Source organism: Elgaria multicarinata, chromosome 1 (genome assembly GCF_023053635.1).
Source record: "Elgaria multicarinata webbii isolate HBS135686 ecotype San Diego chromosome 1, rElgMul1.1.pri, whole genome shotgun sequence".
Lineage (NCBI taxonomy): Eukaryota > Metazoa > Chordata > Lepidosauria > Squamata > Anguidae > Elgaria > Elgaria multicarinata.
In genome coordinates, this window is record NC_086171.1 from 50,506,147 (window position 1) to 50,519,880 (window position 13,734).

General features: G+C 41.8%; 1 protein-coding gene across 1 annotated transcript in view; it reads left to right on the forward strand.

Moving 5' to 3' along the window:
- MYO3A (myosin IIIA) overlaps positions 1 to 13,734 on the forward strand; it is a 112,027-nt gene that overhangs the window by 97,309 nt on the left and 984 nt on the right. Inside the window, exons 32-34 of the mRNA XM_063127856.1 lie at positions 1,894 to 2,003; positions 5,143 to 5,183; positions 9,261 to 9,404. Of these exons, the coding sequence (XP_062983926.1) occupies positions 1,894 to 2,003; positions 5,143 to 5,183; positions 9,261 to 9,404 (295 nt within the window). The remainder of the gene's footprint in view (positions 1 to 1,893; positions 2,004 to 5,142; positions 5,184 to 9,260; positions 9,405 to 13,734) is intronic.

Sequence of the window (13,734 nt, forward strand, 5' to 3'; positions counted from 1 at the left end):
TGACAAGGAGGAATGATAGCTATCTTCAGATACCTGAAGGCCTTTCATTCAGAAGATAAAGCAGACTTGCTCTCTGTTGCCCCAGAGGGAAGGACTAGAACGAATAGGTGGAAACTGCCAGGAAGGGGATGTTGGCCAAACATCTGGAGAGACTTTCTAATTAGAAAACTTCTTCAGCAGTGGAGCAGGCTGCCTCACAAAATAGTGGGCTCTTCTTTGCTGGAAGTATTTAAGCAGGGATTGGTTGGTCAACGGTCAGGGGTTGATATAGTTGCATCCTGCGTGGTAAATCCTGCATTGATCAGGACTGTGGACTAGAGGGAGCAGGAGGAGGCAATCCATTTGCAGAAACTGGCTTACTGCTTCGGTAAAAGCTAGCTTTATGTTTGAAGTTATAAAATGATTCTAAATTCTGTGATCATTTTATTTTCGGATTGAAGTATTTAGACTTTGTTTTCCAAGGTGGTAAATGAAAAGCAAGATACCAGGCTCCGGGAAGCTTAGAATGGGCAGACCAGGCAGAATGGGACCCTTGGAGTCTATCGTTGTCTGTGTCCCTTCGGCTTAGCACAGGGAAGCCCTTTCGACTATTGAAAAGTGTTTGAAGGAGACGAGTGGAGAACTGGAGCGATTGAAAAGTCTTTGAGGCTTGTGACTGGTTGCTGAGCAGTAACAATCAGGTCATAATGCACCATATCCATTTTAGGATTAAATGTGTACAAAAATAGCTATTTTGTGAACAGGCACCTTCAAAAATAGTGTGAATTTTTGCACTAGTTTTTTAAAAAATCATCATCATCGTCATCATCATCATCCACATAGATGTAGTAACAAGAGAGAACAAACATGAGTGAACACCTGTGAAATGGACACAGACTGGAAATAGACTGATCCATCTGTCCCTAATTAGCTTTGAATGACTCCGTGGAAGTGATGCGCTTTAGACATATTTCCAAAGCTTGTTCTGAATTCCAAAGTTGCTCATTTGCTATGCTGATAAGCTGCCTTTCTGCCATGGCACTCAAGGCAGCTTCCAACTTAAATTACTAAAACGAAAAAATTGAAGAGACGAGTTAAGCAATTTAAGGAGCAGAATTCTTTCAGACCATTGATGGCCTCTTCAGAGACGGATGGCATGAGGAGCCTTGGCTGCTCTGGTCTAGTGTGGTCTACTCTACTCTACTCTGCTCTACTCTTGCTTCCCCTTCAGGGCTTTCAGGAACTTTAAGTAGCCTGGAAAAACAGAGGTAGAGGGCATGTCTCAGTTGAATTCTCTCAGATTAGTTATAACAAAAGATTATGGTTTGGACCTAGATTTAGCCATACTTGTATTTTTTTTAGGGGGGGGGTCCTCCCAGATCCGTGATCCCCTCTACTATACCGCTGGCTGCCCTCACTTGCCTTGAAGCAGTCTGGCAAGTGGTTCGCTACAGGAGGCTTTGCGGCAAGTAGGCTCCAAAACCATGCACTGAGGTTGTTGTTGAATTTGAAGGTTGAATTTAGCCCAGAAGGATTAGGTGTGTGGTTTTGGTTTTAAAGTAGGAACTTACCACCTGCTAAGTGTTTTGCAAACTTTCAATTTTTTTTTACATGTCATAATAATGGCCATGGGAATCCCCATGAGGAGCCAGTCACCTGGCATAGTTCTTGATGGCATTTCAAGGTCTCAAAAAACATTTAAGGGCACAATCCTATGCATGTTTACACAGAAGAAAGTCTTACAACTCTCACCATGTCCCAGCCAGCATAAGACTTGTAAGACTTTTTTTCTGTCTAAACATGCACAGGATTGCACCCTAAAGGGCTTATTGGATCTCAGACTACTTCTTTCATGTAAAATAAAGACGGACGTCTTTTAACAAGTTTTTGTTGTGTGTTGATCCTTTCTTGCAGTCATCTCCAAGCCAGAGGATGCTCACCCTGTGCAGAGAAGCCCAAGGAGACCTCAGAAACCCAAGACACTGAACAACCCTGAAGACTGTACATATTACACTCTCATACATGTAAGCATTGGGGGAAACAGTTTTAGACATGGGGCCAAATATTCCCATACCGAGCCTTCTGTAGGCTGGATAATGTCAACCTCATGCACCATGGGGCGCTGTGCAATTTCTTCCACATTTTTGGACCATTATTCAGTTTGATTAGAGAAGCAATTGATTTTGAAAAGAAATTCATGGGATTTCCCCCCGGTGAAAGTCTCATGGATGGATTGTAGGGTTCTTGCGCTTTCCTTAATTACAAGGTGGTTAAGGGGTGCATGTGAGTATCCTGCCTTTCACTGCCTTTCTGGCCATCTTCAGCCTCCCTAGTTTCATACACTTCTATTAAAACCCAGGAGAAGTTGTCATGAAGCAACTTGTTGTGAATAGGGATGTTGGAGAAATCTCTTTGGACACTGGAGTTTGATAAGTTATCTGAGAATTCCCCCCCCCCCCAACTTCATTGCAGCTCCTGATATGGCACCTGACTTGATCTGCAGTGAGACAGCCTAGTTCGTGGACTTTCTGGGGATTTTGCCCACTTGGGTGGGAAAGATTTGGCTATTTGTGCAAATTTCTAACCAATTTGTGCAAATTTCTGACCAATTTGTGCAAATTAGGGCACGTTAGCACAAAATGCAGGTGAATTTGCACAAATTATGCAATTTCCACAAATTCAGCTGCAATTTGTGCAAACTACTCAGAAAGTTTCGTAAATTGTGGGAAATTAACAAAAAGTTCCCAGAGTTTGGGGAACAGCCCACAGCTCAGCTCCCAGATGTCAAGCAAGTCGTACACACCACAGAACTCAGTTCAGCCATAAACAAAATGGATTCCTAGTGTTAGACATCTCAAAGCTTCGGCTTTGGGTGGTATGGAAATGTAATAAATAAATTCAGTAAATAAATAAAAACTCCTCCCTTAGGCAGTCAAGAAGACTGCAGGATGATGCAAAGATGCATACTAGAAAGGGGGAAATATCACACAGCACACTTGGCCACCTTGCAACAATGACGTAAGATCCAAAACACCATCAAAAGGAATTCCAAGAGAATGAGGCAGAAAAACAGAAAAGTTCTTTGAGGACAAATTTTGGTGGCTGCATTAGTTGGAATCTGTCACTTTAACGCATAACTCTTAATTTATAACAGGTATTTCTAATCAGGGCTATTTGGTTTGGGCCTATTGAGTCCTTTTTTGTATGATATATACTCTACCGGGATTGATTCAGCCAAGAGAATGTCTTTCAATGGATCTGATTTGTACCCTGAAATCTGAGCATTCAATGCAACTTCACATCTGCAATCCCATTCTTTCTGTGCATATGCGCAAATGTTGCATTGTACACTGCAATGCCCTTTTCCACTAAGTGCAAGGAGATGGTGCAAGAGAGGAAATGAGGGTCCTCAGCTGTTTGAGGCCCTCCTGGTATTCCCTTAGCTCCAAGGTCGAACAGCCATGACAGTTTTCCAGAGCTGACCCTAACGCTGCTGAAAGGAGAGAGAAAAGGGAAGGGCGCAGTGATCAGATGCATCAGAAGAAAATTGAAGAAGCTGTTTTCCTAAGTTCCTCTTAAGAGCAATTATGCTCACTTGCTAGAGGCATTGCATGCTATTGACCTACTTAGCAGCAGGTGACAGAATACATTTGCTTAGTCAGGCTGCCGCTATTGCTGGCACTCAAGCGAAATTACAGCAGAAGATCTGAAAAAAATGAGGGTGGAAGATGGCACTTTAACAAAGAGATGTGGAGCGGCTGCTGTTTCAGGTCCCTTCGCTCCCTCATTCTCGTAACATCTACTGCAGTAAGTATGTGATTTGACATCTTTACACTGTGCGCTTCCTCTCCTCTGCAAGTCAAGGCCAGGAGTTCGAAGAGTGCAGTGATGTCACATTGTGCTTGTGGCACACTAGACGTTTCAAGAAAGGGAGGAATGAAGAGATACTGGGCGATGGCAGCAGCTCCATGTCTGTTAGAATGACTACGTCCACCTTGACATCTTTGCAATGGATGCAGGCAAGCAGGTTGACTGTTTGCTTCCTCCAACTGTGCCTGCTGTGGGAATAGGCTGTTGTTCTCCAAACTCTTTGGGTGGTTCGGTAATTCACACTCTTCATACGGCAAGCACATTGGTTGCACTAAATAGTGTCAAGTGTGAATACGGACATGAACATTTTGTCAAGACATTCGGGCATGTCATAGATGCACCCTGAGAACCTCTCATTGGCCACAGGCCCTCGGAACATGAGCACTGCACATTTATGTCTGCAAACTTGTCTCCCATGTAAAGTGGGAATCAGCCCTAGCTGACAGGGTATTTTATTCCTATTAGGATGGATCCAGACTTAGTCATATTTAGACTAGACCTATTGAAACCAATGGGACTAAAGTTAGTCATGACTCTCAAGTCCCATAGATTTCAGTGAGTCTACTCAAAGTATGACTAAGTCCAACCTATGATTTAGAAGGCAATATGATTCCTCCACTTTTGGTTTGGGGAACAGATTCATCTATGCAGACCACCTGCTCTCTGTCATCTGTGTGCTCACCGTTCTTCAGTTCACAGAAGGTGGGACATAATCTAGAGAGTTTTGACATGGAGTTATTCTGCATCAAATCATACCCATTTTTGTGGGATCTTCTGCCAAAAGTTTGGTTTGGCAGGTGCCCAAATGCCATGGTGGGTATGCGTAAGAATGCCCCAAGTCTCACATATCTGGAAATGTTCTGCCGTATGGTAAGCATCTGTAAACTCAAGAGCCATGCTGCTTAGGAAATGGTTTTATGCACTTCAGGTTGCAATATGATTCTTAGCTCAAAAAAACCAGGCCAAAAAACATACAAAAATGTGCATGTTATGTGTACAAAAATGAGTATTTTAGGATAAAATGCATACCAAAAAAGCACATTTTAGTATTAAAAAATGTATCAAATGTATTTTTAAATAATTATTTAAATGCAATGGTGTGTGCGCGTGTTTAATTAGAAGTTCTTAGATTGATGCGGAAACAGGATTTATGAATGAATACATGCGATACTGACATGGACGGGCATTGGCGTGACCCATCCCTAATCTATGAATTAGAGAAAAGATTGTAAATTGGCAGAACTTGCACAGTGTTGGTCATAGTTATAAACACTCGAAAAATTATGCTTTCAGAAATCAGTCCAGGATGAAAAGCGGAAACCAAGAAAAAACAGGTATTTTTTTTTTCTTTAAGTGAAGTGGAATAACATTTTGGTGTGACAAGAGTGTATTTAGCAGATCTTTACAGAAAGGAGTATTGTTGCTTGATATCCAGGGTAAAATTCTTGCCTTTTGAAGGACAAAATTTAGTATTGAATTCTGAGCAGTCAGATTATTAATGCCATAGTTCCATGGTGGCATCACACATTTATTCATAAATTAGGCTAAGGCTCTAAAGAGAAGCAAAAGCAGTGATGAACCTTAAATATTCATTTCAATGCAAATACACTTTCCATTTTCCATTTTTGTGTGCATGTGTCATGATCAGGCCTGTTTCCCTTAGTGTGGGGGAAGGAGTTTCAGGCTATCATTTGGAATCAGATTCTGAAGCAGAAGAAACAGGACTAGAATGTACCACTCTACACAGGAAGTGGGGGAGGAGATTTTCCCAGGCTCTTCACCAGCCGGGGATGAATCTTCACTGGACTTAACAATCTTCAAAGGGGGAAGGAATTTCAGAGCTGGCCAATCCCAGAGACTGCTACAGGTTCAAACAGGCTAACTAAAAGAAGGCAAGAGGCTATCAGCTCTGTTAGTTTCTCGCCAAAGGCTTCTTCAAAGGAATCCTCCCTGAAGTTAAAGGGACTCAGGGAAAAGACCTTCTCTTTCGTTGAAAGGACAATTGTCTTGCTTAGTTAGCCAAGTTTTAGCATAGAGGAAAGTTTCTAGTGTTTAAGTTCTTTTCAGGTGGGAAGAGATGTTTATTTGCTGAATAAAGCTTTGTGGATTACTCGGCAGACCTCTTTATTTTCTTGGGGGGAGGGCTTGGAAACACGATATTTGATTTCCCCTCCATAGCTAATAGGAGCTCAGAGGTGGGGGGAGGGACTTGGATCAGGGCTAACAGGGGAAAGAGTTAGACCATTTCCCAACACATACCTGTACGCCCGCCCTGAGATGATAGAGGGCGGGATATAAATGTTTAAAATAAATAAATAAATACCTATGCACACTCTACAGCCCTGAGTCACACACCCACGCACACACACACACAAACAAACACACCCACCACCTGACAACTTCTCTTTGAAGAAGAAGGTTATGCCAGGAATGCCAATCACGGCACTTGAATGTAATGCGCAGCTTGGCCCTTAAACACACACTCTTGTTCAGTTAGCCTGCTGGTGGAGGACACATCACCTCCTTGCATGCCATTGAGAGAGACCACAATAGAGCTAATCTCACTGTCCCAGCACCAACACACCATTTGTATTGTTGTAGTCTTCAGTAACATCTACTGGGATTTTTCCAACAGTCTGGGAAGTAAAAAAAAACCATGCTGTGGGTTCTGTTAGGAAATTTCCTACTGCTGTACTAAAACCATGTCCTTTTCTTTTACAAGTGCTATTTGGTCCTGCACTGAAACAGTTAAGCATACAGATGGTGATTATCTCTGTGTTCCTTATTGATCAGCCTGAGCCATTTATTCACTTCTAAGCCTGACATACCCCTGATAATGTCACATTTTCACTGATATCGCAAAATGCTGGCATCTGAATTTAAATGCCTTGCAGCCTTGGCTTAGCTGAAACCTGGCCTACAAAATTGCAATGTAGAGCGCACATTGGTGTTAAATGCATAAATCCTTCTAAATAGGGGGCTTAGAAAGGGAGTAATAATACAGTCCTAATTATATCAGTAAGAATAGCATTGTGGAAAATTGCCCAGTAATTGTAGAGCCTGTCAGGCTTGGTACAGCTCTGAAGCAGACCCAGTGCGTGTCCCCTGTGTGCCTTCCAAAAGCTGAATCCAAATCTGAGGTACTTATTCAGCAACAATTTAGGGTATTTCAGGCGTAGTGGTTTTTAAAAAAATTCTACATAGGCGTTGGAATTAAATGCGTACATTTATTACCATATTTTGCTGAATGTACCTATGTGGGAATCTACTTTCTATATATTTGCATAGGTAAAATGTCTATATGTGTGAAGCAGGCCTTTAATCAGCCAAAGTCATTTTAGAAAATTGGCATTTTGATTTTCTTTTTTGTGGTAAGACTTGGGGCTGCGTTATTTCTATTTGAGCTTCTGTGCATTCCCTGTGCAAGCCTCTGGCACTCAAGGAGTACATTTTAAAAGGGTTGATAGAATTTTTCTGGAGTTATTCCTAATAACGATCCTTAAACCCACAATGCTCAAAGGCAGAATAATAAGCTCAGATCCATTTCCCATATAACAACCACAGATCCCATTCCCATTTGGTGTACCTTGCTTCCCTGGGACAAACACACCAACCGGTGCTGAAGGACATGTTTTTTAGTGCTTATAATATTTACTATGTTTTTATTTGACTATGGTTCTGAACTTGCTGTGTTTGTCCCAGGGAAGCGAAGCATAATGAGTCAAATAATGTGATAATGTTTTATTAGATCAGGTGCCTGGTGAAAAAAAATCACCATTACTTTCTAACAAATTATGGCCCTGTTCAGAAGACACCTTAAACCACAGTTTTAACCACGGTGAATAAGGCTTTTTGCCTTATTCACCATGGTTAAAGCTGTGGTTTAAGGTGACTTCTAAACAGGGCCCAGGTGTAAGTCAGAACCCTGCATACCTTTTTCTTGTTAGACATTCACCTAGCCCAGCTTTGGGTCTCCAGATGTTATTGGGCTGTAGCTCCCATCATGCTCAGCCAGCATGGCCAACAGTCAGAGATGATGGGAGGCTGAACATCTGGAGACCCAAGGCCATGCATTTATCTATTGTATTCCTATACTGCCTTACTGGGACCAATCAAGGTAGTTTACAAGAACTTACAGTAAAATATTAGAAACATTTCAAATCATATACTTCACATGCTCAGAGGTTTCACTTCGTATTAAAAGTAGGCTCTGTTGCTGAGCCCTGACTTAAGCTCTACACCTAAATCTCTGTTCCTGGAGGATAGTTTTATCAATAGGTGTTAGCCGTGATGGCTACAGGGAACCTTCTGATTCTGAAGCTATTGCCCTCATGCCCTGCTTGTGGGCATCTGGTTGGTCCCTCTAGGAAACAGGATGTTGGACAAAATGATCTTTGGAAGAGATTGGGGGTCTCTTCTTAAGGGTCTTCTTAAGTTCTTATAGCACACCCCGATCTTTGTCTCAGAGGAAAACAGGAAGCTGGACTTGATGGGCCTTTGGTCTGAACCAGCAGGGCTCTTCTTTAGTTCTTATGTCCACTGTACTATATATATCTGGCTACAGGCGCAGTTATAGCCCACACAGTGGGTTGTATCCAGTGTCAATCCTACTTAGAGTAGACCCTTTGAAATGAATGGAGTTTAATTTAGACTAACAATTGAATGCAGTGCATTGGATACAACCCAGTGGCCCCGTTCAGACAACATGTTAAACCATGCTGCTTGCATTCCATTAACCATTTTGTGGTTAAGCAGCATGTTTTAGCATGTTGTCTGAACGGGGCCAGTGTTTCCTAAAATTGTTTTAGAACTTTAGCACACCTTGGTTGTGTTCAGAAGTCATGACAGCTGCAGACCTTTAACCAATTACCTGGGCATAGGCACTACTGAACTCAGTGGGAATTACTTCTGAGTAGACATGCATAAAATAGCAATTTAAGATTGCAGTCCTAAATGCACACACTAGGGAGTAAGCTACATGGAAGACAGTGGGACTTCTAAGTAAACATGCATAGGATTGTGCTACACATTTCTGAATAAACAACATGCAAAATGTATGAGGAAAGTGATGTGGCCCTCGGTGTAGTTTGAGACATGGTCCCAGCTTTACAAAGCTTTATATCAAGGCCTTAGCTAGACGTAAGGTTTATCCTGGGGTCGTTTCTGCCTGCTCCTAGGATATCCTGTGTGTCATGAACAGGGATGACACCAGAACGATCCCCAGATAAACCTTAGGTCTAGCTAAGGCCCAAAGGTTGGTTTTCTAGCTATCTTTTGTTGTATTCCACTTTTGCTTTATAGATGTATTCCAGTAAAGGTATAATACTCCCACTTTTGAACCTCCTTTCACTGATAAGATGGTGCAAGAATAAGACTTGGCCTGATTTTTAATTTATACATATATTCAATAGTCTGGGCAAGATATTGGATGTAGAAGATCCGTATTACCGAGAATTTTCATCCACTGATTTCATCTCAAATGACAGTAAGACCAGCGCAAGAGAAAAGAAGCTGCCAGAAGAGCCTAGAACTGCAACATTAAAGATTAGTGAAGGGTGAGTAATACCAAACAAAAGTTGAGCACATTCATGTGCCACTAATTTAAATGGGAATCTGCTGCACTTATTTTTAACTTTTCCACTAACATCAGTAGTTAACCGCTTAACAGAAGCTGGATCATGCAAATTATCAGAAAGAAGAAATAGTAGCCAGCTTAACTTATGAACTTGAGAGAGGAATCTTGTGGCTCCTCGATGGTGTCTGAGGGACCATACACACACACACACACACACGGCTCCACAAAGCTCTTCTCCCAAAGTTAGACTTGCAGCCTTGAAAAATGACAGTGAGGGAGGGAAGTGGACATGCCATTGGAGGAGGAGCAAAGAAGAGAGGCTATGGATTGCTTAGACGACCAGTCTAAAGTTAAATACTGTTTGGGAGACACAAAACCTGTTATTTTTCCTTTAGGGCTTAGATGTACGGAGAGCTCCAACATCACAGGCCTCCATCCTGCAAGTGTCAATCCTGCAGACTTGCGCTCTAAATGTGTTTCTTTTATTTTATTTGAAATACATCTACCCTGTTTTCTCAGGGTGCTCAAGACAACACACCACTATGTCATTCAGCAGTGTGTATAGTTGGAAAGCTGGTTGAATTTCATTCCCATTGACATCAATAGGACTTAAGCCATGACTAACTGGGTGTGGATCCATCCCTCACATAAGAAAATACGTAGAAAAATAGACTTAGGCTGCAAGTCTATGTAAACTTTGAGCATGGTGGGCCTTACTTCCAAGTAAATATGCACAGGATCCAATGGCATAATCTAAAGCCACGGTAGCAAAGGCCACAAATCATATTCATACCAGTAGCCAACTTTTATAATGGCCTCTTTCAGTCTATGTAAATTAATTTTTAAACTAATTGGCCTTCTGCTATTGTCTGGAACTCAGTAGGAGGTGAGAACAGTGCACCTTCATGGGACAATCACATGAGATGGCTCTGCTTCTCATAGTAGATTATCTGCCCCAGAAATGTGGGAACCTAAAGTAGAGCATTCAAAGTTTACCTCAATCATCAGATGGGCTTGAAGAAGCCAAAGGTGCCCATTTGTCAATAGCAGAAACCAACACTTGTTCAACATCAATAGCATTTGTTATTGATGTTGTGCAAATGTTGGTTTCTGCTAGGCTGGGCACCCAGATCCTCCCAGGTCTTAATAAGTTGAAGTCCCATTATTATGAAATGTGGTTATCCAAATTTATACCCAAAATACCAGTATCCTTCTTGACGTCAATGAAGCACATTGTCAACAATGAAGTCCAGAGTTAAGCATGTTTTATTCTCACAGAAGAGACCTTTGTGGCACCTTAAAGCTTAACAGATTTACTGTGGCATAAGCCTCTGTGAACTAAAGCCCACTTTATCAGCTGCTTGGTGTTATCTTCAGTTGGCAGATATATTCACACACATGGATATAGAGATTTTTCTGAACATGCACGGATATAGGTCTCTACCAAAAGAAAGTAACACTTCATTCATCTGATGAAATGGGCTCTAATCCAAATGCCACAATCCTTTTTCTTGATTGTGCTGCAACAGACCAACGCAGCTACCTCTCTGGGATTTATTCCCTTTTCAATCCCATGGGGATAGAAGTTATAAAAACTGAGATTATTGGGATGATTGCAGAATGTCGGCAGCTATTCCAGCACTTTTATTAAAGGAGGTGCCACTGTCTTGGATTTCATTATGCCTTTGTTAGAACTGGCATACGGCCTAGTTGTTGTCAGCAGAACTGGCTCGAAACATCTACTGCCCCAAGCAACAACATCATACAGTCCGACAATTGCACTCCATCATCCTCTGCGATGTTGCAAAGGGACTCAGTTGGAATACCTGTGGTTTCATTAGCATTCCCAAACATATTGCTACTCCAGGCCTTCCTGGTCATTCCGAAATTAACGGGATGTCACCATGTAATACCTCAATGGTGGGCCTTCTTGGTAGCGGCACCCACCCTTTGGAAAAACTCTCCCCCCTGCAGTTTGGGAGGCAGAAAATGTGGCATATTTCAAACGCCACAAAAAGTTTCCTTGCTCTTAATATTTCAAACGCCTCCTGAAAATGTGCTTGTTCACCCAGGCTTTCCCCCACTTTTGATTAAATTATTATTATTATTATTATTATTATTATTATTATTAATTTATTTATATAGCACCATCAATGTACATGGTGCTGTACAGAGTAAAACAGTAAATAGCAAGACTCTGCCGCATAGACTTACAATCTAATAAAATCATAGTAAAACAATAAGGAGGGGAAGAGAATGCAAACAGGCACAGGGTAGGGTAAAACTAACAGTATAAAGTCTGCACAACATCAAGTTTTAAAAGCTTTAGGAAAAAGAAAAGTTTTTAGTTGAGCTTTAAAAGCTGCGATTGAACTTGTAGTTCTCAAATGTTCTGGAAGAGCGTTCCAGGCGTAAGGGGCAGCAGAAGAAAATGGATGGAGCCGAGCAAGGGAAGTAGAGGCCCTTGGGCAGGCGAGAAACATGGCATCAGAGGAGCGAAGAGCACGAGCGGGGCAATAGTGTGAGATGAGAGAGGAGAGATAGGAAGGAGCTAGACCGTGAAAAGCTTTGAAGGTTAACAGGAGAAGTTTACAGTGGATTCTGAAGTGAATTGGAAGCCAATGAAGAGATTTCAGAAGCGGAGTAACATGGTCGGAGCGGCGAGCCAAGAAGATGATCTTTGCGGTAGAGTGGTGAACAGAAACCAACGGACTGATGTGAGAAGAAGAAAGGCCAGTGAGAAGAAGGTTGCAGTAGTCCAACCATGAAATAACCAGTGCATGAACAAGCGTCTTGGCGGAAGAGACAGACAAAAATGATCGAATCCTGGCAATATTATACAGGAAAAATCGACAAGATTTAGCTACTGCCTCAATATGAGGAATAAAGGAGAGCGAGGAGTCAAATATAAAGCCAAGGCTACGAGCTTCCTTGACCGGAGTAAGCGTAACATCATTGACAGTAAGAGAAAATGAGAGATGAGGAGAAGGTTTAGGAGGAAAAACGAGCAATTCAGTCTTTGCCATATTGAGTTTCAAACGACGATGAAGCAGCCAAGCTGAGATATCTGAAAGACATGCCAAGATACGATCGTGAACATCAGGAGAAAGTTCCGGAGATGACAGATATAGTTGTGTATCATCGGCGTACAGATGATATTGGAGGCCATGAGATTGAATAAGCTTGCCCAAGGGCAACATGTATAAGGAAAACAACAACGGGCCAAGCACCGAGCCTTGCGGAACCCCTACTGAAAGGGGAAAGGAGGAAGACGAGCTGCCATTAGCCAACACGCTGAAAGAGCGACCCGCTAGATAGGAGGCAAACCAGTTATAGACAGAGCCACAAAATCTAAGGTCATGAAGGGAATCTAAGAGAAGATCATGATCAACCGTGTCAAAGGCTGCAGTTAGATCAAGGAGAATATGAACGGAATAATGGCCTTTAGACTTGGCAGTAAGGAGATCATTGGTGATCTTAGTAAGGGCTGTTTCGGTGGAATGCAGAGGACGGAATCCAGATTGAAGTGGATCCAAAGCAGAGTTACTGATTAAATTAATCATGATTAAATTAATCATGCTGTTCCATCCTACTGGGTCTTGTATTGTTTTTATTGTAATTGGAGTTGTTTTTAATACTTGTATTTTAAATGTGTTTTTAACATTTATACGTGAACCAGTTAAGTTTTTTTAATATATATATTAAAGTTTTTTTAAATATATATTAAGCATAATATAAATATCACAAATAAAATAAAGAAATAAAGAACAGCTTGGGTTGCTATTCCAGCTGGGTGGATCTTGGTCCTGAACAATGCTACCTGAGCAAACTTGAGACACCACTATTTATGTATTTATTTATTTATTGCATTTCTATACTGCCCAATCACCGAAGGTTTTGCATGCATGCTCATTGCTTGCTAACTGCAAGTTTTGATTTGCATGTGTGAATGGTTTGTTATAGTTCTTACACTGCAGAACATTTCCAGTGAGGTTGGTTCACACATCTAGCTGCCAATTTTCAACTGTAATCCTCCAGTGACATAGGTGCATTTGGGAGCTGCCTCCTGGCTCTTGCCCTCTCTGGCTCTCCTTCACCTTCCTTCATTATGTAAGTTAGTGAGTTACATCATAGGACTGGAAAGACCTAGTTAAATCACCTGCTATAGCCCCCTGTTCTGAAACAGGATAACCTTCATCTGAAACATCTTGACTAATGCCTGTCCAGCCTTGAGTTTGTGTTTGGGCATCCCCAGGGCTGAGAAGATAGATACATAGTACGGCTGTGCACCGTTTCAGATCCGATCCCCG